The sequence below is a fragment of the Psittacula echo genome (genome assembly GCF_963264785.1).
Source record: "Psittacula echo genome assembly, chromosome: 2".
NCBI lineage: Eukaryota > Metazoa > Chordata > Aves > Psittaciformes > Psittacidae > Psittacula > Psittacula echo.
In genome coordinates, this window is record NC_137737.1 from 146464753 (window position 1) to 146492596 (window position 27844).

General features: G+C 38.5%; 1 protein-coding gene across 1 annotated transcript in view; it reads right to left on the reverse strand.

Annotated features, from left to right (window-relative positions):
• EIF3H (eukaryotic translation initiation factor 3 subunit H) overlaps positions 1-27048 on the reverse strand; it is an 85896-nt gene extending 58848 nt beyond the window's left edge. The window contains exons 1-2 of the mRNA XM_080611137.1: positions 26916-27048; positions 6876-7032 (exon numbers count right to left, since the gene is read on the reverse strand). Coding sequence (XP_080467263.1) covers positions 6876-7032; positions 26916-27035 — 277 coding nt within the window. The 5' untranslated portion in view covers positions 27036-27048. The remainder of the gene's footprint in view (positions 1-6875; positions 7033-26915) is intronic.
• Positions 27049-27844: the final 796 nt, after the last annotated feature.

Genomic DNA, 27844 nt, shown 5'->3' on the forward strand with positions numbered 1-27844 from the left:
CCTGAAAATTAGCCTTTTGTATGAATTTATTCTTCTTTGCCCAATAAAGACAAAAAAACCCCGTAGAGATAAGTCAACACAATATGAAAATTTAACAAAACATCACCATGCTGCATGTCTGCTATTCCACTGAACCATTACAATTATGTGTCAATATTAGCTTCCCTTTAGGAAACAAATCAAGAACTCGCACTAGTGACAGGTAAAGCACAAAGGTGTGATTAGCAGCTTTATTAAAGAACCTTGATTATATGATACATTTTATAACATGACAATTAAGCACACATAATAACCAAACTCTCTGCCAATCAGTATATTCCAGTATCAGTTCTGGCCACTCACATTAAAAAACCAAACCCAAAACATGGAAGACTAGATGAGATAGTTCTGAGTGTGTAACAAATGACCATCCGCCTTCTGCTACAACCACCTGAATTCCTTATACAAATTAATTCTCACCAAGTCTACAGACTATTTCATTAATTCCTTACACACAAATGATAAGTTAAAAAAAAAAGAAAAATCCAACTTGGAATTCAATATCCTTTCTACATACAGCACAAAGTGAAACTCATAAATGCACACACAAACTTGATGGGCTTTTGCCAGCACTCTGCAACTGATAAGTCAATATTTACATAGTATGATTTTTTTCCTAAGTTACTACAGGAACTTAGGAAAAATACAGGCGAAGAAATCTGATAAACGGACTATAACTGGAGTCAGAATCAAGGCTGTGATTTAAGTGCTTCTGGATCATCTGTTCCTGTCCTTAGTGAAATAAAACTTTGATTTCATATAACTGGATTTCTGCAATTCATAAACATTCCATTTTCCTACAATAGCAGACAATACACATGACCACTTCTATTTTAGCTAACTGTGATACCTAAAGAGAATAAACCTAAACAGAAGAAAACAGCAAAGAATTTGCCAGCTGAAATTGCATCTGCCTATTCAGAACACAGTTACAGCATGCTCAAGTTCTGTCCTGAAACAAAATGAGAGAAATAAAAGACCTGCCTACAATGATAAACCTTTGAGTTATACTAGCAGATTTAAAACGGGAGTAACTGAAAGTTGTTTTCCCAAAAAAATTGGCAAAATTTAGCCTTGACAGAAGCCTTTACAGAAAGGACATGAATCAACAGAAACAGGGGGCTGTGATTTAATGACATCAGGACTTCTACAGCAACACTAGCAAAAGAAATCAACCTACGTATTGTCTCAGAGATCCTGGTTTGACCATATAGGGGTGTCAAGCACCTTAGGGTTTCATACTACCTCTCTGGTTGTACTCACAAGGCTGTTTGTGGAGCTACACTATTAACTATTAAAGCAAAAATATGACTCCACAAGACAGAAGTCTGTTTTCTGAAGATGCTTTTTAAAAAGCCAAAACAGTCCTGCGAACACCACCACACCTCTGCACTGAGACACAGTATGCTGGGAAGGCAAGAACTCATGTGACTTAGGTCCTGAAGTCCCTATAATGCCAAACTGGTGCAGACCACCAGCTTCAAGAAATATACCCAAGAACAAGGCCTCCAATAAAACAGAAGAGGCCTCAACACAGCCAACACTTGCTGACTTCTCACTGCAGCAAGCAGCAGTTCAGAAGGACACATTCAGTTCATTGCTTTACCTTAAATTAACTTTTCTAAGCATGCTCCTTTTAGCTACCTGAAGTCTTCTACTTCTGCAAGGGCCATATATTGCAAGTCACTGTATTGACAACTCTGGAGGTAAGGCTCAGCAGTATAAGGTAGCTGCTGCTACCCCTAGCCAATGAAACCCATGTAAAAGTACTATATAAGAGCTATGACATGTTTCTCCATATGCAACTGCATTCATTTGAGGCTAAAGAAAATGGTGTTTTTGTGGAAATGTTGCACTATGTTACTTCTAGATGCTACTGACTGGTGATACAACTAAATACAGCCTACAGCACAGAAAAATGCAGATACTGGAGTCTTTAATCACCTAGATACTTCTAACCTGAAAACTGAAAAATTAACCTTCTCAGGTAAGAAGGTAAAAATCACGTTGGTGGCTGGAAAAGATATGTAGAAAGTGGCCTCATCTTTTCATCCGTAGCATTTCAGAGGGAATCTAATGAAAACTCTGCATAGTTATAAAAGAATAAAAAGTTACAACCTTCTAGAACTTATTCTGATGTATAATTATACAGCTGTCTCAAAGTTTCTATTGGCATAATTACCATAGCACTTAATTTATTATCTCAGCTTTCTAAGTAAGGTTCTAAAACATATCAGCTTGATATAAAATCTGTTTCGAAATACTTTATCAAAATAATGTCTCACAAGATCTATAATGAATTACAAGATGTACATTACATTTTTAACAGTTGCTTTCCATGAAAGGAATATAAATTTCCATTAAGTAGGGAGAAGAGCTACTCAGTGAATAGCACTGAAGATAAAAACAACAAAGTGCAAAGGATTGAACTTCACCTGTCACATAGATACAAAATTTACAGTCAAGAATAATACATTTATTTCTTAGAAAATAGACCTCATGCATTACACCTTTTGTGTAAACCTCAACTGAAAGAAAGCAAAACTACGCTCAGAAAAAGCTTATGAGCACCCTGAAGTGAAAGCAATTCTCAGAAAACCACTGCCAGAACCACAAGCTGGGGTACTTCATCATTTCACAGAAATGCCTAAGCCAAAAATCCTTACAGCAGAAATCCAGCTTTCCCTAAACAAGGCTTGAATCCATCAGCTGGAGGATGGGAGGAAGGTGCACGGCAATAGGGGCTGTACCTGTAGATAACACAGTATGTCCTTAAAATTAAATACCTGCGTTTTGAGAAATAAATTTGATACCTATGAAGATTTAAGTGCACTAGTAATAAGGAAACACAGTTATCTGAAAAGCAAATGGCTGACCAAAAGCCCAGAGCGCAGCCCCAAAACATTTGTACTGAAGCATCTTTTGCTGAAGACTCAACAACATACCCCTGCTCTGTGATTTTCCTCCATTAGTTCACACATCATCAACCAAACTTGACCTACAGATTTCTAACACAGAAAGCTAGGTTGAACCCTCACATCCCCTCCAAAAATCTCGTGCTGCACCAGGCCGAAGTGTTTTAAGACCTCCCTGACAGAAAAACCTTACCAAATAATGACACTTTGTAAAAAGGATCATAGGAAGACAACACTGCAGGAGAAACTTTGTAAGATGAAAAACACCTGTGGATTCACATAAATGGTAGACAATCCTCCCAGATTTGAAATGAGAATTACTTGAGGCTAAAAAAACCTCTCACATTTTCCATAGTTTCTAGATATAGTCCAGTTCAAAGTACACTAAAAAACGTTCTTGCCTTAAAAGAACAAGTCTGGGTATGTTTGGGGGGGGGTGTCTTTAATCAAAAATTTCTGAAGCAATTCTGATGCAGCAAGTAGTCAAAATTTAGTATTACCTCAGGCATTAGCGGCAAGAGACAAAATGGCACCCTAACAGAAGCATATCTAAGCATATCAGAAGAAATGGTTGCTGCTAACAAGTTAGAAATGCATGTTTATCAAATTGATTCTTAAATGTCATGCATACCTAGTTCAAGTTCAAATTAAGGATATTTTCTTAGCACTTTCAAAAATCTGTTTTATATTAGATTTGCTCAGTTTGAAAAAGGAAAGCATTAGCTTAAATGTGTCTTGCCCATTATCCAACAGTTTGCTTGCTCAAATAACACTCTCCGGAACATAAGCTCAATTCTCTCAACAATGATCACCTTGAGACCACAAGGCAAACAAGTATTTTTGGGTGACCTGTTCCTAGAGTTCTTGCAAAATGATATGGAAGAAATGCTTTTCTGGGGTCTATCCGTTCAATTCGCAGTGAAGCAGATCAGGAGTTTGCCAAAAGACAACCATACCACAGTTGCTCGCTGTTTCATTCCCTCAGGAGAAGGGCAGCTGGGGTAGTGTGGCCCTTCAGCCAATACAACAGTCCCTGCATAAGATCAGGTATGACCAAAGTCTGATGCAAAATGCTTTCTGCAGGCTCAAAAATTTGGAATCTCAATAGGATTGTTCGTATTCCAGAATTTTTGACAAGGCGGAGGGGGAATACACTAAGGAAGAAATGCCAATACAATGTTCTTCTGACCAATGACAACAACATTAAGAATCATTCTGGGTGACAGAGGCACTAAAGTGTCAACACCCTTATACTTTCCTTCCACATCTCTGGATCTGAATTTGTGCAAATATATAAAGCCAGTTATGACACTGAGATAACATACAAGTCTTGTAGAGAGGGAGATGCCTTGCTTGGTTTGGTTTTTAACATCCTGAATTTGAAAGTTCTGGCATGTAACAACAGATTTCTCTACTGGAATACCTGTATCTAGAAGAAAGAAAAGAAGCTTTTGAAAATCTGGCAGGATGTTTGCATAGGGAAACATGGCTCCAGGGAAAACAAACAAGAAGCATTTATAAAACATTATTGTTTTTCACATTGGCAAGACAGAAAACACCTCTATACACAGCCTAAAAAGGTATCTAATGCTCAAGCTGGCAACCTCAAGAGCCATTTTATTTGAGTTTTCATCTTCCCTAGCCTCTACTGCATAGGTCAAATGGCTGAACAGGCCCTAAGTAAAGACGAAGCAGAATGAAGGTGTGGTGCATTTCCTGAATGGTTCAGTCTATTTAACTGTATTTCACTCAGAAAAATACAGGAAGAACTGTCGTGGTTTAAGCCCAGGCCGTAAATCAGAACCACGCAGTCTACTTCCCCCCCCACCTTTCTTCCCTCCGCTCCTGGAGGGACGGGGAGGAGAATCAAAAGAATGCAGCTCCCACTGGTTGAGATAAGAACAGTTTAATAACTAAGGTATAACACAAATCACTACTGCTACCACTAATAGTAATAATGATAAAGGAAATAACAAGCAAGAGAATACAACCGCTCACCAACCGGTACCTCACCCCCACCCTGCCATGATCCAGCCCTTCCGGCCCCCAGTTCTACATCCTGGGCATGACGTGCTGTGGTATGGAATATCTCTTGGGCTAGTTTGGGTCAGGTGTCCTGTCCCTGCTTCCTCCCAGCTTCCCCTCCTCCCTGGCAGAGCATGAGACTCACAAAGTCCTTGGTCAGGGTAAACATTCTGACCAGCAACTGAAAACATCGGCTTTATCAGTATTATTCCCAGGCCAAAAGTCAAAACCACAGTGCTGCACCAGCTACTAAGAAGAAGAAAAAAACTGACTGCTGCTGCTGAACCCAGGACAAGAACACCTCTGTGAACCACACAGGAGAGACTGAGGAAGAGGAAGGCACAGAAAGAAGAGCAAACCCTAGCCAGAGCAGAAGTGAAACTATCACAGTGACGCTGGTGCATGCCTCTAGCACAGCATCCAGGTGAGAGAAGCTCCACGAGCATTGCCTTTTGCACATTATTAGTAAGATTATTGCCTACTTGCCAAAAAGAGAAAAAGAAGGAGCAGTAACAAGAACCTCTTTCTTGGAATGAAGCTTCTTCCAAGCAGGAACAGTTGAACCTTGCATACCAGATCACAGACTTACAGCTTCAGCATGGTAGTCACCATACGGTGAGATGAATCCACCTCTGAAACTAAAATTTATTTCACTCCTTGCTTGCCTGTCAGCTACATGGAAATAATTCAGCCATTTTCTACAGGAAGAACTGAAGCATGGGCTCCAATGAAAAATTTACATTACTCCAACCCTTTGAAAAGCTCCAGAAAAGAATGAATCTTTAAGACATCTTTTAGGCTTTAATAAAATATAGCTCTGACTCAAGCACCATATTAACATAGGACAATTCAGATTCCCTTGTGTTTTGCCTTTTCTTTTTTTTCCATATAGCAAATTGTATAATCCCACAACAGAAGCAATAAACAGCTCAGAAACCTTACCAAGTTGCAAAGAATTCTTAAAATGCTCTCTCCTTTAAAAGGCAGGGCCGAAGATTCTTTTGTAATAAGATATTAACTGAATAATATCTAATCTCATTATAAGCAAGGAAAGGCAGTTTATACTTAAAGATTAAGTAATCTTGCTCAAACTGAATTATCAAAATTAGATAGAACCAAGCTTCCAACCACAACTATTTTGACTATATTTTCTCTTTAGTTACTCTTGAAGTTAAACTGTCTCTTTAAGCTCTAACAAAGAAGGATTTCTACTAGCATCATTAACACACATATATCTACATTACAAAGATTAGAATTGAAAGCCTTCCAAGTTTACTTTATAAATTTTATATCATTCTGTGTCAAGCCAATTATATTGACTTAATAGCACTAACAAAACATCACTAGGATCAGCAAGGAAACACCAAGGCAGACAGAAACCACTTGATGCTACTTCTAACTTGCTTGGAGAAGAGAAAAGATCACCCAGATTTCAAGTCAACCAGAGCCTAATAAACTTACAAAGCTCTGCTCTCCAGGCTTTCAATGAGTACTTAAAACAAATAAATCCAAAGAGAGGCAATCTATATACCTGACAATGTACATAGGTGTATGTATGCATACAGACACATACACACAAAGCCATTTTCATAAAAAGGTTTAAAGTCTGTATGAATTATAGACTGGAGACTAACATAACTTCCTGTGTGGAGTCTTAATCCAAAGTAAGTGTGTCCACATAATACAGTATTTATCTGTACAACTTTCCTCATACAGACAAGCTTTCAGCTGGATACTCAGTACGGCACTGCAAGCAACCCATTGGTGCCTCAAGTCAAGCAAAAACACTCTCTGATCATATACAAGGTTCTTGGCCACTGTGGGGAAAATATAAATCATTTTTTGCACATATGGATTTTATATTCTTTTAAAGTTTTTCAACACTGTAACCATTACCTTCATCAAAATCTGCATCATCTTCTGTATGCTGAGGGAAAGGGAAGCAATTTGTGATTTCAAGTCTGTCATCCACCACAAGACCCAGCAGCACTCCTTGGACCACTTCATTCCCCTGGCCTTCTTCTTGGTAATGTTTAATGATCTTTAACACAACCTAGAACACAAAACAAGAAAATCATAATATGCAATGGGTTTTTTTGTCCTCAAACTACGCATTTGGAATTTTGAATTTGTTTAAGCGTTGCATAAATTACAGCTGCAAACCAAGACAGCTACTGGCTTACCACCAATTTTAATATAAGTAGAAGAATAGGTGGCCGTTCTCTTTCAAGGAGAATTGAAAAAGAGACAAGTAAATGAATGGTCAAGATGCAGTTCCAAACCAACTTGCTGAAACACCCTTTGAAAATGAGATATTGATCTTTTTTACTTTACCTTGTTGCTGTAACTGTTAAAAGCTATTTTGCAGGGGCAGTAAGCTCCCTCCTGAGGGAAACATTGTACAAGAAACTAACAAAACACCACCTTAAAAGTAACTACGCTGAAACTGGTAGGAAGTTTTTAAAAGGTACAAAATACATCAAGTTTCAGTTGCATCAATCTTGAAAATTACATCTCATTGCAGTTTTACTTCAGGTGACAGTTTAATTTATATTTTGTAAACTGTGTCATAGGATACTTCAGAATAATGGTAAAAGAAGCACAAATTACTCATCATATTTTTAATAAAGTAATTCTCACTTCCTTCCCTAAATCTGGACTCTACAATGAATAATTCTCATGAGATGATACTGTAAATTGGAATAGTATGAACAAAACTCCTCAAAAATAGTCAGTCATTTGCTAGAAATACTTTATACTTAAATAACATTTTATGCTTAACAATAAGAACCAGAACAAGCTAAGACACTAACCACAAACACAGACTTGAAAGAACTTAAGCCTTGTCCAGCTTAAGCAGGTTTTATTTCACTAAAACTTAATCCAGCCAGCCAGAATGCATCAGAAATTGTCTGATGACTATATTGTCATTAAAGCAATCCTACTTCAATGTCTACTGGCAAACAGACTAGCCTAATAAATTACAGCTCAACCACCCTGAGAACAGATTTTGTACAAATACTCGCATTTATAGAACATTCTACAGGGGAGAGAGGCAGGAAAATAATGTTAAGTTCATATTCATACATTCAGGAACACATATTTGTCCTTAACTTTCCCGTTGGTTGTTTCACAGAACTTAATGTCACAATTTTAAAAACACCATTAATGAATTAAAGCACCACTATGTAGGTTAAACGGAAGAAAAGGTGACTAGAAAATAAATTCTTTACAAATACATTGCCCTTTTGGGCTAAAATGGGAAAACCAAGACCTTCAGCCTACTGGAAGATGATGAACGTCAGAGAACGGAAAAGAAATACCTTTTCCCAACAAAGCTGGATGTAAGTATCAAACAGGACTGAAACCCACTTGATTTCTTGTTTATTCACAGCATCACTCACTTATGCTTTCCCTTTCATCTAAATGCAATTGCATTGAGGCTCCTCAATCTCGGATGGGTAACACCATTTCACCTCAATACACATTCACATCTGTCCCTCAAAACTCTTGAAGCTGTACCTTTTTATCCAATTTATTAAAGCAAATTTACAGAGCAGAGAGACAAAGATACACTTTGGTGATATAAATCTCATTTCATGGGAAAACAGTAAGGAAATTACGATCAGACAATGAAGTGGAATTTAACAGTGCTGAAGACTATAGAGCAAACACCAGTTTGAGATCACCTGGATGTAGAAGATGGATGTCTTCCACCATATAGCCAGAACATAAATAATATTCAACCTGAATTTAGTATAAAGTTAAGGTTTATCATATATTTGCCATAGGCTCTGTCTTGCACAGTTAAGGAATCCATAACTAACTGTAAAGATTACAGCACAGCATGCTCTCAGCCTACTATATAACTATTCTCACCTCTTTACATGTGTGTAAGCTTTACCTTCTCCTGTATTTTTTTCCTCACCTGCTCTTGAGTTTTCCATGCACACTGACTGTCCTTGTTACCGTGAATCCTGTTTGCCTTTTTAATTCCATTCTAGGAGATTTGTGACACATCATCAGAAATGCTGCAATAAAATTGATGCCAACTGCTCACAGAAAGCAGATGCAAATGAAATGAGCATCGGCTGTCATAAAGTATTAGTGATTTTTCAGGGAGATCAAACCAGGAGTTTGAAACTCTTAAATGCTAACCAAATACCCTAATGCACAATGAAGTTATTACACAAGTCTGCAGTTTTCAATCTCCAGCCTGAAGACACCACAGTTGTTATTCAGGGAGGTACAGACACCTATTTGGGCCTGCCTGCAAGCTTTTTTTAATAACAGAGTCTGAGAAAGGTAGCAGAGAAGGTCAGGAACTCTGTATTTCATACCCATTAGCAAGCTGCTGAAGTTGAGGTTTATGACTGCACTGAAAAATGCATTAGGCACCAAAATAATTTATAAAAAGATAAATGAACAAGTCTGAGAAATGCATCCACTGAAAAACCGTTCTTGTTTTACATTTTGTTCTTTGTTTTATTTAGCACATAAGACACAAGTATAGCAGGCTCTTAAACATGGATTGAAAAACCTGTCATCAAAAAACTACCATATGACTACACGGGAGATGTGCACTGGAGCTTGTGTTTCAGTACTAAAAAGGAGACCTTCAGGTGTGAAGTAGAACTATTTGTCTGGCGATAACAAGACCAGTTTCAAACATTAAAAATGTCATTTCCATTTATTTGCTAGTCTAGATACAGGAGGAAGAGCTGGTCACTATACAACAACATGACAACGCCATGGCATGTGACTACACAAATCAATACTTCATACTGAGTAAACCACACACACAGCCAAAAAATGAACACTAGCTTGTATCTAGACATTTCCTCAGAAAGACGTGATGTTTATGAAGCATCAGAACAGCATCAGAATACTTTTACTGTTCTGAAAATAAAGATAGGAAAATTTACTATAAATTATGCAAGTAACAACATGCAGAGAAATACAAACCAATTTTTCAAAATGACACAGGAAAAGAAAAATCCCAAGGAAATCTAAACGAACACCATCTAACCCATCCTTCATCCAGTGCTGATTCACTTTGCAAACACTATTTAACAATTCCCATCCACCTATTCATCTAATTAGAGATAATGTCTCTTTGTACAAACTGGTTTTAAATACTCCTAGACCCTTCACTGCTGTACCACTGCTATATGAAATTAACAGTAACCAAACTACATTCCAACTATTCCTGTTAAGTAATGCAGCTGGCCAACCAGGAAAGGCTATGTACTCAAGTAGAAAAATGTATCAAGTAATTTGACTTCTAAATTCTGATACCTCTGAACACACAAGACAATAATTGTATGCAGCTTGGATTTAGTAAATACAATTAGTATGTAAGAAATATTCAGGTATACTAAGACTCTAAAGGATATACAAATAACTCCTAAATAAAACTCAAGAGTCTTACAGCCTTGTAAATTTAGTGTTCAAAATAACAAAGCAATTTAATTATCTGGAGTAGCCACTTGTCAGATTTTAATGGTCATTAATTCAGCAGTGCTTCTAATCTTCAGAACTTCAAAGCACTGCTCAAACATTAAGAATGAAGTCATACTACAAAAAAGAACCATTCTGAAACTATTAAAAACTTCAAAGATACATATTTTAGCTGCAGGACTGTAGTGTCAAATTCTAACCTTGGCTACATCCCGACATCATTTTGGTTTTGTATTTCATTACAGAAATACTTCAGCTGGTGGTTCATGTTACAGGTATCATAAGCGTTGCGGGGGTCTTGGGAAGATTCTGCTGCAGGGACATGAACATGAGAAGATCCATGTTTCTGTATCTCTCTGAAGAGAGACAATAGCAAACCAAAGCACTGAAGCTTCATTTATGATTGTGTTCCAGAGAGCTGAGAGCCACCACATTGAAACCAGGTTTCCAGTACCTTTGCTGTGCCTTACAGATGGGATATCAGACAAAAAGAGAGCTTCTGTTAGCCCACTGGATACATAATGTAACAAGCCGATTTACAGTCCTAAATAAAGCATTTAAGTCTTTAGGAATGCTTAACATTTTTTCCCACCCAAGAAAGCTTTGTGGGCACAACCACTAGCACCAATTGCCAGCATCTGCAGAAAGAGTAAGTTACACTGCTATGTAGCCGTTTGCAAACCCAACAAGGGCACCAAATATGGAAGGTGCCACAACACCCACATCCTCTCAATATTTAACACTAATGAAACTGTGATCAATATTTATCTTGGTAAAAGAGTCTTGAAAGTTATCTTATTCTTATTATTAAAGATATAAAGTATTATATCTTATTATGTCTGATACATTCTGAATACATCCGTATCACATATGGTGCCTTCTCCGTATGTATTTTTAAAACTCAAACCATGAACTTTAAAGTGTTACAGCATAAGCAACTTTACTCCAATTCTTAGTACAGACAAAGTTCAAGACAGAACTGGTAATGTTGTTTTGTAAATGCATAGATACTAACTACTACTAACAATGAGGCATGCAATTGAGCTTGAGTTGTGCTAACCTCAAGGATGCCTAGAATCAAGACATCTATCTGATACACATAAAATGTGTATGTGTCACCTCTGGAAAACGTGTTAATCTCTTTAATAATATGCAAAACCAGACCAAACGTTACACATCAAATTTTATACTAATTTAGTGGCCCTGCCTGCTTCCCCAACTCACACTACACCAAAAGCAACCTGTATCATGCTGAAACTTAACCTATTAGCTACACAAAAATGGAATTTAGTTACACAGTTCTGAAATCCTCAGGTAACCACTGAATGGCTTTGGTTTTAAACAGAAACATGAAAAGAAAAAAAGAGAAAACTAGAGCAGTATATAGTGAGACATCAGCAATGTTAACATTTTTTAATAGCTCCAGATGAGGTTTTTACACACTACAGATAAGTGCTTATCCTACAGTTACAAAGACATGTTCTGGAAGCTGACCAAGCGAAAACTTGCCTTGAGCTGCCTTGTCTCCTGGTTACAGCACTTGATAAGATGGTAACAAAGTCTCTCAACTTTCCTGCCAGGAGAAAAGGAACTCTGAAGGAAACTAGAGATACCACTGCAGTGGTTAAGAGTAAGAAAACATGTGTCTAATACACATAACACTCTCCTCCAGATGATTAAGGAGACAGATGTTTACAGACACACATGAAAAATTCCAACCTAATCAGAGCAGTCCACAGAAACATGCTCTAGAAAGAAAGCACTGTCTGACAGATAACGTGTCAAAAGCACAACATCAACAGGTTGATGCCCTAGTCTTTTAGGCGCTGGATACGAAGCTTCACAGCACAAGACTGCCACCACAGAAAGTCGTGGCATGAGTGAACTGAAGATCTGAGGTGAAAGTTACTTTTCCATTATGTACTAACCTTGAGAAATATGACAATCTCTACAGTCAAACACTGAATTCACTTACGTGCATATTCCAGCCCAACTGTGAGGATCTTCTAGATTCTCCTATTTAATATTGCTGATTTTTTTAACCATTCCTGACACGACTGATGTCTAAACATTTATTCTTCTCTTCCTCATGCTGAACTTTGGAATAAAAACTCTTACAACTGTTAGACCCATTTTATCTTGTGAGGAAAAAGAAGAGGCAACAACAACAAAAAAAACACCAGTGTTTTCCATTAAGACCTTCAACATTTTAAAGGAACTGTTATGACAGATACCTTCAATCCTAACTATGATTGGTGGCCAAAAAAAAAAAAAAACAACTTATTTTAATTCCATGGCAAGTAACCAAAAAGATACTTAATCTGAACATACTGCTCAAAATCTAAGGCCAAAAGGCCAAGACTGAATAGACCTGAAAGCAAGTTAACTCCACAAAAATGTTATTTTTGAACTTGCTGTTCAGAAACAGCAAGTCTTAGGCCTCACTCTTCTGTCTAGCAAGTTGGACAGAAGACCTCAAATGCCCCACAATATTTTACCTTTATCTTGAGTGGCTAGAGCCCTAACACCAACATTTACAAAGCCTTTGAAAATACAGTTCTTGGAATAGTAAGCTTACATTTTATGTCACTCAACAGCTAATAAACACCCAATGTTAAAATCATATTTCTGAACTTGACAGAAATTTTGGGCTTAAAAACAATAATTATATAGGAGGCATACCAGAATGATGTATGACGTTTCATACCAATCCAATCAGATGCAAACATCAAAATCTCTTTCTGACACAAGAGTGGAAGTTTCCTGGAGCTGAGCCCAAATTCAACTATTATTAGTAATCAAGGCATGTTGATCTGAGGTCCTCAAGCAGGGGATACTACATAGAATTTCACACAGAAATTGGAAATCATCAGATTTTGTTGGTTTTGTTTCATGTAGGTCTAAAGTGATTACCAAATCACTTTGGCAATCCATGTTAAACTGAAGGGAAGATATTACATTCTGAACTGTAGGGCTTAGGGGAAAATGGGATGGGGATGTTACATGCCTCTGTACTATTTAAATACTTTTGAGTAGAAGGAAGCATATGAAAACCAACTAAAGCTTTTTGTTCCCTCGGTGACTTACTACATCGCTTGGTAACACATCACCTGCTTAGTTTGTAAACCCCAAGATTTAACTACAAAAGGGAACATCAGTAAACTTCAGAAAGTATGCAGCTCACAATATGTAAGCTAGACTGAAGAAAACTAAAACAATCATAACAGATCACTGATTATTTTTATAGTATTTTCGATCACTTCTACTTGGCTTTGGAAACTTATTACCCTGTAATTACAGGGATCTAAGTGGTTTACAGTATTATCCCATGCCTCATAAAGTACTTATAGCCATCTAACTCAACGTTTTCCTGTGGGGTTTGGAGGGTTTGGTTTTTTTGGTGGGGTCCCCCCCAACAGGACAAAGAAAGTGATAATATCCATACACAGCATTAAGTTAGCTATAATATACCTTGCCACTTGGACTATCTCAGCAAGTGGCTGACTCAAAGCACAACTCAAAGTCAGTGACAAGCCAAGCAGCATTTTGTCACTCCTTCCTGAACATTAACTGGTAATGTGCAGTCTCTAGGCACGGCCAGAAAAGCTGCACCTTGTTTACCCTGAAGAAGATATTCAGTTCATTTTTCACTTTCTGTACTTGTTACACAGATTACATGTGCCTCAGCGACCCATGCAATGCAAAACAAATGCACAGCTTAAACCACTACTAGGAAATGCCCCACATAAAATACTTCATAAGCATCCACTCTTTCAGTTGTTTTGTTATTTCTCTTTTTAAGAATCACCTCCACACTACTGTAATTCAGCAGGTCTACAGCTGCCCTTCAAACAAGAGGGAAACAAGACCAGGGTGTTTCTCTACAGCCTGTCTGCACCTTCTAAAAGTCTCAGCCTTCCAGCATCCATGGCTGTCCACACAGTGAGAGTCCAGGCTCACTACAGGCACTGCCAAGTGATTGACACCCACACTGTATTTACTGGAAGCACACTCAGCTGCTGCACACATGGGTTAGCTCCTCATTAAATTACTGGGATACTTCAAAAGCTGGAGGGATTTAACAAAAACATAAAGCTTATGAAAAAAAAAAAAACAAACAAAAAAACCAAACAAACTACTCCAAATTATAAAAATCACTGATTTTGTATAAAACTAAACATAGAAATGGAATAAACCATTAGTTAATACCCAGAATTGAAGCTTGTAAATATCTTACCTAAAAATATATATAATAAAAAAGATTTTGCTACTGACATAAATCAGCAGGTGGAATTCAGCCTGAAGAACTGAAATAGTAGATACACTAAGCCTGTATCTGTACAAACACACACTAGAAAGGTAGATTTCTGGAGTTTGGTAAGAGGCCTAGAGGCCTGTTGGTTTTTCATAGGCTGTGGTTTTCCTTGACTCTGTCAGGAACTTACGTTAATCAGCTAATGTCTTGTAGGTACCACGAAACATCTGTTCAAGCCATTTATTAAGCTTGTCCTAGCGAGCTGCTTGCTCTTGCAAAGGGAAGAAGTTAAACACAAACTGCAGTGCACCAAAGGAAGAAGTCATTAAATAGTGGAGAAAAGCAAAGCTTATTAAAACACAGAAAACTATCAAATGTTAAGGTGTGTTTTACCAAACAGACCAAAATCTCTTCCTGATTTTTGTTCTGGTACATTTTCATTTGTTCAGGTTTTTTTAGGACTGCACAACAGGTTAGGTTAACAGCCATCTATCTCCGTGATTGTTCTCAAGCCATTAATATGCTTTAAATACTGCCCCAGTATCAGTAAAAATGCACAGTTACATTTGTGTATTTAAATTCTCCACTGCCCTATTTACACACTGGAATAATATATTTCTCCTCAGTACAAAGTTTCATAACACATTTCACAGTACACGGACTCATGCTCATTGCTATGGAAACCATCAGGGCCACAGGCACTGCAGAATCACTTCCTAGTAGAAACATTTCTGTAAAGCAGCCCCAGGATTTCAATCATGCAAGCAGCAGGGCATTAGATGCTATTAGCACACTGTTAGGAAGCAGCAATAGGGCTGTAATAAGATTAATGTCCGAAATTCTGCTACTTACAAGTGGGATGCAGCATTTCCCCAGGACTACTTAGTGTATTATTTCTCCTATTTCACAAATCTCACGGAACTCAAATCTTTTCTGAACACATTCAGTACGTCAGGCAATTTTTGCAAACTGCAAATACAATTTATATTAATTATTTTTAATGAATTCAATACCTAACCATCACTCCAAGAATGCAAGCTGATGAATATACTCCTTGAGAAGAGCACAACATAAGGAAATTACATAGAAGCAGTAAAGGCAGGCACTGTTTCAACATTTTCCGCTCTATACACCAGAGCCTTAAGCTTATACTCCAATATACAGTTGATATGTATGTTCTATGTATTAGTGAGTCACCATCGTACACATATCCACATAGCTCATTGAGCTGGTAGTGTATTTGCACGCAAAAGGATTTCTCTTCAGCATCAACTTCTAGCAGCTTCCTATAAAAAGATTTAAAGATGACAGCCAAAAGCAGCAGCAGCAAATTTTATTTAACAGCCTATATTTTAATCAGATTGTGCCAAACTTATCATTTTGAAGAAAAACTGCAAGACAGTAACCCTCACCTATTTGACCTTCAGAAATTAGTAAAACAGGGCACAGCTATGTGGGGAGGAATGAGTGGGGGCTCATCTGAGACTACTGATCTTTTTCAAATACCATACCCTGCACAACAGAACTGGAACACATATACTACTTAGGGGTATGTCTTAAAAAATCATGACTTCTATATGCATTCAACAGATGCTTCCAAGTAACCAGTAAAATCACTACTGGACATGACTTCCACGTCATTTTCATGATTTATAAGCTTTTGTGCAATAATTTTTTCCACATTCAAGCACTTACCCTTTCTGGCAAAAGCGTGGTTATGTGCTACGGGACAGATCCTCCTAGTAACAGGTAGTGCAATCCAAAGAACCAAGCCTGGACTGAATCTCAGTTTTCCCACTTAAAGTATAAAATTCAGGAAAGGGAATGAAAGTGAATTACTGGTGGGAATCTTCAGCTTCCCCATCTTTCAGATAGAGATAGGACTTGCCTTGATATCACCATCTGAACATGGCCATGTGAAACCACTTCCAGAAGAGCTTAATTTCTAGTAACAGCTACTGCGACAGTGAGATTAAAAACCACCATTCTAATTTTATCACTGAGAGCACCAATGGATAAAATGATATGGCTTTCAGGTTGTTCCCAACAAGTGACATGGTAGCTGCAGTAAATACCCTGTATGTCATCTGAAGTTTAAAAAGCCTTAAAAGTTGGTGGGTTGTTTTTGCATTGATAATAATATTAAAAAAATAAGTGAGTCCTAAGTGCGGAAAACTCCGCTCTATGTTAAGGAGGAATTTTGTCAGTAAGATTGCTTATTTTCCTCAGATTTGCATAAGAAACCCCCAAACATCGGCAAGAACTGACACCTCTAACTAATTCCTAAATGCCAAATGGGTACAACACTTGCTTAACACCAATACGTACATATATTGCGTATTGCACTCATACAGGGCTCCATGGAATGGAAAGGATGTAAAGCAAATGGGCTGCAAAGCAGGACACAACGTTTAAGCAGAACAAAGGCAGACTGACAAGCCCTGTATGCTCAAAGCAACATCCTGACCCTCTTTTCCAGTAAAAGACCAAATATTTATAAAAGAATTAGCCTATTATTGTATGCATGCAGAAAATTCAGGTGCATCTTCAAACTCCAGTAAGTAAATAAGCCTCTCTATTAACCTTAAAATTAGATTAAGCCAAAAGAAATTAATAAAATACTTATCTGAAATAAGTATTAACATAAAAGCCATCAAAGAATATTCCCACTCTTATGCCTAGAGAACCTGGTGTATGCATGTTACAAAAGATAATAAGTTCTGATCATAAGTCAAATAAGTTATATTGTCTTTGTTTTGCCCTCTTGATTTTAGATTGACTTATCTTACAAAATACTAGCAAGAATACTTACTACACAAGCTTGAAATTTTCCGATTTATTACATTAACAATGTATTTACTTTCCATTAAGATTATACTGTTATGCTATGTGCTAACATAATCAAACTGCTAAGCACTGCTGTTGGAGCAAGTATCATATCTCTGCACTCTTAATGCTGCCTGAAGATCAAAAAAGAATATGAAAGAACAGCATGCTCAAAACTGTACCATCACTGAGAATGTATTTTGAGCATGTGTGTATATATAGAAAAATAACACACAGAGTAATCATATCCAAAAAATGTCTCTGACAAGGACAGATTTATAAGAAAGTATTATAGCAATAGTAACCTGAAAATACACTAGGGTTTGTTGGACAAGTCTTGCTTCTCTTCTTACAAGGTCTCTTATAAGATCTGTAAGATTTAAAAGGTGGAAGTCCTATCACATAGTAAGGCATAAAAATGTTCATTTTATACATACCACAAAGGGCCTTTCAGCATCTGTATGTGCTGGTTTTCTATCCATGGCTTTCTGTGTCTTGTATGCCTCCCTGAACTACACCATGCTGTATGTCAGCTGCACAGGTCTAATTCTGTTACAATAAACTGAAAACCAAGGAGAATATTTAAGAGTGTTTCAGTGTGCAGGGGACATAATGCATTGTCTCTGCAACAAAGCCAGGAACTGTCATCTTCCCCACTCATAGATAGAGTCAAATTTAACACCTGAATAGCAAAGGTAATGCTTATTACCTTGTTAGTTTCTCATGCAGTATTTTAATCATTAAAATGTAGTACGTTACTCAACAGGTATTTGGTGGAAATGCTCTTTTCCTTGGCATTAGCATCCAAATAGGTATCACAAGAGCATGACTTCCTGTTTTCAACAGCTACACATAGATACTATGAGGCAAAAGAATAGTTTGATATGCACATAACACAAACAAAAAAAAAATGGGAAGTTTAACTGTTAATAGCAGTAGTGTAGAATGCAACACATTATTTCTCCTTGCACACAGCACAAAAAAAAAGGCTGTTTTGACATAATACTTTCCCTTTCAAGTTTTGAAGTATAATGCTGCTCACACATTTAAGCAACCTCCACAGTTAGATTAACTCCTTTTGTCAGCACACAAGTTCCACGGTATGAAGTGATACCAGATGTTCTAGTTTTAAATGCCTCACTGGAGTATACTTACCATGACACTTAGTAGATGCTGAGTGCACCAATGCACCCTTATACATCATTTGAAGTTTGTGCTCTGTTAGCAAGTATACCTGCTATTCATTGACAAAACACACTGGAATTTTAATCCCCAGACCACCACAATGTGGGTACTCTACCCATTTCAGGCAAAGAAATATTCACTGAGCCTGAAAAGTGTTATATTGCAAGGAGGTTCTTGCCCTTTCAACATGCTAGTACACATCAATGCTTTCTCTTCTGAATGTAAGCATGGATTACATGTCAGAAGTTCCCCTCTGGGTTAGATTCATGCAACTCACTCTACCTGAAAATTAATAGAAAGTATATGTATATCACCTAAGTAATACAAAAAGCTTCTGTCTTCTCCATGGTTCAAGGTATCCATGAACAACACATCAAGCCACTATTCAATTCACACACTAACCCTGTGCCAGCATAATCTGATCTAAATTTTTAGGGAAACAGGTCAAGGAAAAGTCGAAGAGATGAAAACTCAACTTAAAATTCCATCTGAACTCCTCTGGAGGACACACAAAACACAACAGAGCCTGAAGGACATTATGTTGAAAACCCCATTCTACAGCTCTGCAATGTCAGGCAGCTGTACAGAGAACAGCAGGCAGAACAGAGTCTGGGCACTCTTGCAAAGCCTTCAAAAACGGTAATAAAGGAGGGAAGAAACCACAACAAAAGCTAGGAAAAGCACAATCTTCACAATTTAAGAAATGTGAAAGCCTTTTAGCCAGTTCAATACAGGCTTCACTGTTACTACAAATTACTCAATATTACAGAAATGGATTGCTTCCTTTCCAAGACTGTCAAAAGCTGTCATTTTAAAAAGTGCTTAAACAAACATTTGTAAGATGAATCTCAAAAACTGATTTTCAGTAAACATGGCATCTTGTTTCAATTACTATTATCAAACCTATCAACCTAAAGCACTCCTCACCTGAGAAACTGACTAGGCTTTCCGTATTAACAGCTGGGGATACAATCCTGTCTATCCTACACCTTTAGGACAAAAATGGCTGGTAAAGAATACAAGACATATACAACTCAAATACCACAACTATGAGTAGAGTAACTATCTAAAAACAATCTGGTAACATTAGAGTGTTTTAAAACAGGTAAATTAATGTGGTTTGATCTATGTTTAAAATAAATAAACCTTATACATACCACAGATGAGAATACAAACAATTACGCAGACTCCACCATCACCAAACCAGGGATGGTATAATGAAGTTTAAAGTAACAATCTTTGATTAAATCAGTCATATCTGACACAAGAGAAATATCTGCACTATAGCCATACTGGTGTAAACACAAATGCAGAAAAAGCCTACAACTTCTAACCATCTTCTTGACATATTATGTTTTAGCCAATATATGTTTGCATTCAATACAAATAAATTGACAAGGATGTCTTAGGGTTTAGCTTTAGTTCTATACAAATCACACACACACACACACATATATATATTCAAAGACTTATAGAATTAAGTAGCTGCAACAAACACCACCTTCAGTAGTAACATGGCCTCTAACCCTCATGTCAGAGTTTGACAGCATAAGGACTCAGGTATCCCTCACCCACTGCTATCCATGAAGGGTTCTGTTGAATGCTCTTGCAATATTCATTAACTACAGAAAGGCAATTTGTTACTACTATTACATCTTTCCACATTAGCAGCTATGAAGATAAAGAAATAGAAATTTATAGTTGTTTTGAGAAGCCTACGTAACTTTCACTACCATCTACAACATACAAAACGCTGTAGAAGTAGAAATACTGCATAAGCGTAAAAAGAATTCATATAGAGATTAAATAAAAATGGAAACATCATTCCCACTAATGAAATACTAAGAGCAATACGCATATTAATGCTTTTGTGTGTTGTTAAGACTCCAGCTGTATCGTTATACAAGAACAAGGTATAAGAAAACTTGACTCAGTCAACAAAAGTGTTAATGGCTATAATTTTCTGAATGCACACATAAATTCAAATTACTAGGATTTTAAAAAGAAAAAGAAAAAAAGTCATATATTGGTGCTTAAGAATTTAATTAGATGAGGAATCATTTTCCTTTACTTTTACACTCCTTCCTACAATATCCTCATGCAGAAGATTTGCAAAGAATGCAAACAGCTTCCCATTAACAACGTACTTCCTTGTGACTATTCTGAAGGCAAACCTGATTAATAAGAAACACTTATTTGGCCTAGCAGGCAGCACACCTGCCTTGCTACAAAATCCTCATCTCCCAACCCACAGCTGTTATTTTCCCAGAAGAAAGTTTCCATATATCCATTATCTACATACCAGTGGTCAGACACAACCCACAATCTACCACATGGAATAACTCTGTTTCTTAATATTGGTTCAATTTCTGTATTATATAAGCTTTCATGCTCATCTACTAAAAATGTTACTTACCCTGCCTGACCTTACATCTCCGAGTGATGCACCAGTTCATCTCTGCTTTCACAGCTTTATATCTTGCCTGACATCACTCCGGATCAATTGAGCAGGGTTAGAAGTTTCACTAAAACAACAGTCTAGCAAAGTCTCCAAGCTCTGATGGAAATTCAGAATCTCTTATTAGAACTACACCATTTCCCAGTACTACCAGCTGCAGACAATTTGGAAACTGGAGAATCTGCACGCTGCTTCCTTACACAAAACTAAACTTCCACGTTTCCCAGGAACAAGCTTACCCATGAGCACAACTTTGCAAGATTAGGCTACATAGCAATGGGAAACGAGCCCATAAATGAAGAAGAACTATCAGTCTTGTAACACTCTGCAGCCATCAATCTGCTACTTCCAGTAAAGCAATGAGATACTGAGCCTAAATAACATCACCATACATACAGTGGCTTTGTTGAAGAGAACACTAATATTGCAAAAGCTGAAGAGTTGCTACAAACATGAAACAAGGTTACCCTGCAGCTTCCATTGTAATAATGCAACAAACTGGAAGCGAGACACTTCAATGACAAACTAACTCACTCCATCTGCTCTCACAGACATAGCACAATTACTTTAGCACCGGAGTTTCTCTGTCCACTTCATTTACTCACTTTGCTGTGTGAGATGAAGGATGCAAAGGTACTACAGAGCAGAACTGTCACTCACACAGTTAAAGGCTATAATCCCGTGCAGATGTAAGAGGCCAAATAAAAATTGCAACAGCAGAATAGCAACTTGGGGGAAAAGGAGAGGTGGGGGAAACCAAACAAACACCAAATTGTAAGAGATAATAAATAACTGCAAAAGAATGCAAGTGATCAGAATTGCTTATTACACTTGCTTCTATAATTATAGTGGCTCTTAAAGTCCAAGTATCTTTAGCATTAATCCACTAGTTACACAGAAAATCACAAGGGCCTCCAGCAAGTGTAGTGAGAGCTACAAATTACAGTATTTGTTGTATCTGCTGCTACTTTCCCATTCAGCAGGAAAAAGGGATTGGACAATCTGCTCCACAGGAGCAATTGAGAAGAAAGACTATGTTCTTTCCTTACATGCATTCCTTGCACACACACACCAGAGCTATGCTACCCTTTCTCCTCCATATATATAAAGCTTAGAAAAATCATGTCTTATATATCCTCTATTTCAATGAAAAAGTGAACAGAGACAACATTTAATTACCTACAAGGAGGGACTCCTGGATGTCTGGTCACAATTTTCTGATCTCCGAGTGGTGTCCCTGCATTTAAATACAGTTGCAATCAACTGTGATGGCATCCAGTATACCTGAAACTAGCTACCCTGATCTACCACCAGGAAGGTGAGAGTATGCAGGACCCCAGAGCTAATAATAAACCAAAGTGATTTTTAGTCTTCATATGTCTGAATTCTGTTTACACTTTCTCAAATGGCAAAAGATGATCATAAGATGATCTGTACTTCTTTTAAAACACAACCACAAAACAGTTGAGGTCACCACATCAGATACACGTTCCGATAAGACAAAACACTGAGTCAGTAGAATTGTTAGTCTAGTTCCCTTCTATAGAAGGAAAACTTCAATCATGTCCATGCTCATACATGTTCTTCCACTTATATTTCCAAAGCTGCTGCTGCTGATACTGCTAAACTTAAGAAACTAAACTTCTTCAAGAAAGCTCTCTTTTCTATGGACTCCATGCAAGTAGATAGTCTTTGTACTCTGCTCAGCTATCTGAAGAATAAGCTCACTCACCTTCTAAAAATGCCTTTAGAAAGCAATTCATTCAAGCCAAAAAGCTTATGGTACTCCAAATGGACACACAGCTTTAAGAAGGTGTGAGCTCTAATTAGGTCCAAGAGCCTACTGCAAACCAAGCTGCAAAAACCTAATCATGCTTTTCCCTTCATTCCTCCTCTTTCAGCGTTTATATTAAAAGCTACTGTGAACACAAGTTTTCTTTGGACTACTTGACTAGAGAGAAGACAATGGAATTTCTATTCAGATTTCTACAACAGGAAGCAAAGACAACAAAATGTGATGTTTGCACTCAACTGCTGAACTTTTTCTCATCTGAAAGAAAACGCACATTAAATCCAAGTTTCTGGAGGGTTGTTTTTTCCCCTGCCATTTCTAATTTCTTAGACTAGATCACCTACATTGTAAACTGCTTTCACTACAGATTTATTCATCAAGCCTGTAATTTTTCCAACACACTGTTGTATCAACAAAATCTCCAGGTAAAAACTTAAACACACAGCATAGTCTGCTGAATCAGTCCAAGCACTTCATGATGGCATAAACCAGTGACATATTAGGACTTTCCACAGTATGCAACAATTGTGTTATCCCTTAGAGTTACACAAATTCTCATATAGACTACACATATCTTCTCACTAGGGATGAGTTAAAACGCAGTGATCTGTAGAACAAGCACATACTGCCACAATCTTTATAGCTAAATAAACCCAAAGCAGATCACAATATCATCTTCAAAGGACTAACAGAAATCTCATATTTCCATTCAGCACATAGTCAAAACCACAATATTCATTCAATTCAAGAATTCAGGAGGTGACAAGTTCAAAAAGACAGCACCTCAAAGATGCCTTAATAAGCCTCCTCAACCTCAATGGCTCTGAATCCACATGCAATCAGTGTCTTTCACTGTGCTGTAAAAGCAACTGGATAGAGTCAATTTTCTTTGATACTGCAGTCATTCCTTATATTCCAAAGCTGGATGAATAATACCGCCCACTTTTGCTTATCACACCTTACAAAAGACATTCTTAATTCAAAACTGCCAATATAACCGTATGATACATAATACCTCTCTGCTGCAAACCTTTCAAAAATGCATCAGAAAACAAAACCATGTTCACGCTATCAAAAATAGAATAAAATACTTGGAATCTCATGATCATGCTGATACAGTAGCTAGCCACACGTATAATTTGAGGACTGAGACCTCAGTATCTAGCAGGAAAGCTCATAGGAAAGGTACAGACTTGGATTTTTCTTCTTTGTCAAACTGTGAAGATTGGAAATCTACATTCACCCTTCATTTCAGAAGCATTTTATAAATAAGTATTCAGGTAGCTCAATCAAGTTATCAATTGTCTACGATGTGACACAGTTCTCCCCCAGTCTTCCCAAATTTTGGTGCTATTATTTTTGTGGAATACTCTAACAGTATTAACATTTTAGTAAGTTATGTGACTTTAGCCCATCCTATTAGTTCAGGTTTCATTGTTAGCTTTTACTCCTACCATGGCAACGCTTTATAATTTATTAAGTGTTACCTGAAATACAACTGACTTGATCTAAATCCAAATTACACCATTACATAACCAAATAAGGAATTAATCAGATTAAAATACAAAAGAAGTTAACTACAGGTTGCTCTACTTGTACCAAAATTAAAAAGGAGGCCAGAAAAGTAGGTATTCATACTGATATTTAGAACTTCTCTTCCTTACTAATATTGTTTTCTTTTACTTTACTGGTCTTCTGAAATAACAAGCTTTCTAAAATTACTTTCACATCCTCACATACAGAGAAGACTGATACATCTTCTGTTCTGCATACATGGATCCAAAAAGCAACCTACATAGCATTCTTTTGCCTTCAAAACAGCCTCGTCTGAAAGGGTTACTTATGCCACTGCCAAGAGATGAGGCAACAGTGGAAAGAGATCACCAACCTCCCTGACATCCACCAAAATCCACCCTAGATTTTGGCACATAATCACCCTGCTATCATCAAGATGACTGACGAAGTCTTGTTACTTTGTGAGAGCACAGACCACACACCACACATTTAAATCAGGAAGATCTTAGAAATGTTTTAGCAGAATTCCAGTAAGACATCTGAAGGACTTCCTATGAGTCACTTTGCTTACAAAGGAAGCAAATTTATGCCAATGCTTCTCCTCACCACAGGTGTCATGGAAGTTTGCGAACCATACTGTTAGTGCCCTGAGAACACTTTGTGTAAGATCCACTGGGAGACATCTTCAGCAGGTGGAAAGATGAAAGCTTTCAATTGTTTTCAGTAAGTCACCTTCCTCCACACAGACTCCATGCAAGAGGCACCACTGTGCTGTACCAGGAGATTACACAAGAACAGGGTAGAAAACCAAAAGCATAAAGCAAAAGGAATCATAGGCATTTGTTAGACTGTCAGAAGCTGACCATTAGAGCCACTCATAGCTGATCTGAATGAACAGTAGTTCACAAAGCTGATTACACATCTAATGGAGAACAGTTTTTAAACATCTGTCCTTTTTATTTATTAAAAGAAAAATTAAAGAAATCAAATGTAACAGTTGTTAAGTCCAAATCTGATGAAACAGGTTTTACACCCACAGAAATGGAATTAAAGGTACCAACCTGTATCCCGCTCTTATCTATTCCCTTTTTCATTATTCCCTCAGTCCCGCTATTAAAAAGCCACACACACACCACTGTCCGTCTGGCACTACCCAGCTTGCAATAGCACCAGGCTGTTGTCAGCTGCCGTATTTCTATGGCTATATTTCACAACTGGTCAGTTTTCACCACTCCTTGAAGACGCTATGTGCACGAAAACCACCGATACACAGACTGCTGAACAGAGTATTGCAGAAAGAGAGAATCTGAATTTGAGTCTTTCATAAGAACCACTACACATAAGTAAGTTATTCTTCCTCTTCACAAGTACTTACTATTCTGTGTAACTCCAGGAAAACGACTGTGGACTATGAGTTATAAATGCCAAGCAGGCTTCAAAGCTTCACTCAAAATTATGCTCTTCCTTCTCATCACCAGTATATCCATTCTCCTTCATGCTTCAGCTGGACAGTGTTCTGGTAACACTTGGCAAAAATAATGAGGTAACAAACAATGCTTCTACCCTTAAGAAGTTTAAGTGGCCATGGTTTTCCCCACTCTGTGTCATTATGACCATTACCAACCGTGTGACATGTATACGAACACAAAAAGAGACAGCAGCAAAGCCAAGAACCAAGTTTAGTAGATGCTCTTCCATTTAAAGTCTGTATGAACTGCTTTTATTAGGATGACCCCCTTCTCTACCAAGTCCATTCAATTTGTCAGTTTATTTATTAAGAGAACAGAGTAGCTGTGGGCAGCACAAACAAAGAAGGGAAAAAGCACAACAGATTAAGGGAAAACCCACTATGCTTGCCATCTCTTACACCTGTGTAGCTTTCACTAGCTTGATGTATGAAACCCAGAAAGAGAACACCTGGTCACCACAGCAGTGGAGCTGAAGAATCAAAGAGAATATTTAAAAGCAATTCTTTTCTGCCCTGTCCCAGCCTTCACTTGCTTAAGTCTGCAAGTTGCTCCCCTCCTCAGAGATGAGCATGAGAGAAGTTGCCCATGAGTCAGGAAGGTTGAGAGGAGCGAAATTGTGAGGATGGTGAGACATTGGCACAGGGTGCCCAAGTAAGCTGTGGCTGCCCCATTTCTGGCAGTGTTCAAGGCCAGGCTGGACGGGGCTTGGAGCAACCTGGTCTAGCAGAAGGTGTCCCTGCTCATGGCAGGGGATTGGAACTGGATGATCTTGAAGGACCCTTCCAACCCAAACCACTCTGTGACTCTATGGAACCGCTCCTGCCCCTCGGGACGCCAGTGCCACCCCAGTCCCGGAACGGACACGGCTCCTGGCCGCGGCACCGCCCCACGCACGGGGTCAGCTCCGCCGGCGGCTCCACGCGGCCGCCCCTCCCCGTGCGCCTCCGCCAGCAGCCGCCCCGACCCCTCCGCTCACCAGCCCGTCTATCTGCACTTGCTTGACGGCCGAGTCACCCGTGGCGGCGGCCTTGCCTTTGCCTTTCGAGGCGCCGAACCCGCTGCCGGCAGCCCCGGAGCTCTCCTTGCGCGACGCCATCTTTCCCCTCGCACCGGCCGGAAAGAGAACACCGGAAGTAGTGGCGCGGCCTCGGCGGTGCGAGGGGAAACGGCTCCGGGCGGAAACGCGGTGGGGAAGTTTCATGGCGTCCCGTGGCGGTTCAGGTGCTCACAGGCAGGTGAATCACCGCCATACTTCGGGGTCAGCGTGGTTGCAGAGAGGGTTTGCCATCAGGGCTGAGACAGGCTCAGATCACGGAGCACTGGCACCTGATGAACCAGCTCAATACAGAGAAGCATTTCCAGGAGAGAACACAGTATCACAGTATCACAGTATGCTAGAGATTGGAAGGGACCTCAAAATTATCATCTAGTCCAATGCCCCTGCCAGAGCAGGAACACCTAGATAAGGTTACACAGGAATGTGTCCAGGCGGGTTTTGAATGTCTCCAGAGAAGGAGACTCCACAACCCCCCTGGGCAGCCTGTTCCAGTGTTCCGTCACCCTCACTGAGAAGAAGTTTCTTCTCAAGTTTAAGTGGAACCTCTTGTGTTCCAGTTTGTACCCATTACCCCTTGTCCTATCATTGTTTGCCAAAACAGATCTGAAAGTGTTGGGGTTTACCTTTAGAAAAGCAGACTGCCATACATTTATGTGACATGGAGCTGTTGGAGTGAGCCCAGGGGAGGCCACGAAGATGATCAGAGAGCTGGAGCCTAAAAACAAGCTGAGAGAGTTGGGGTTGTTCAACCTGGAGAAGAGAAGACTCTGGGGAGAGCTTAGAGCAGCTCCCAGTGCCTAAAGGGGCCAACAAGAAATCTGGAGAAGGGCTTTTGACAGAGGCCAGTA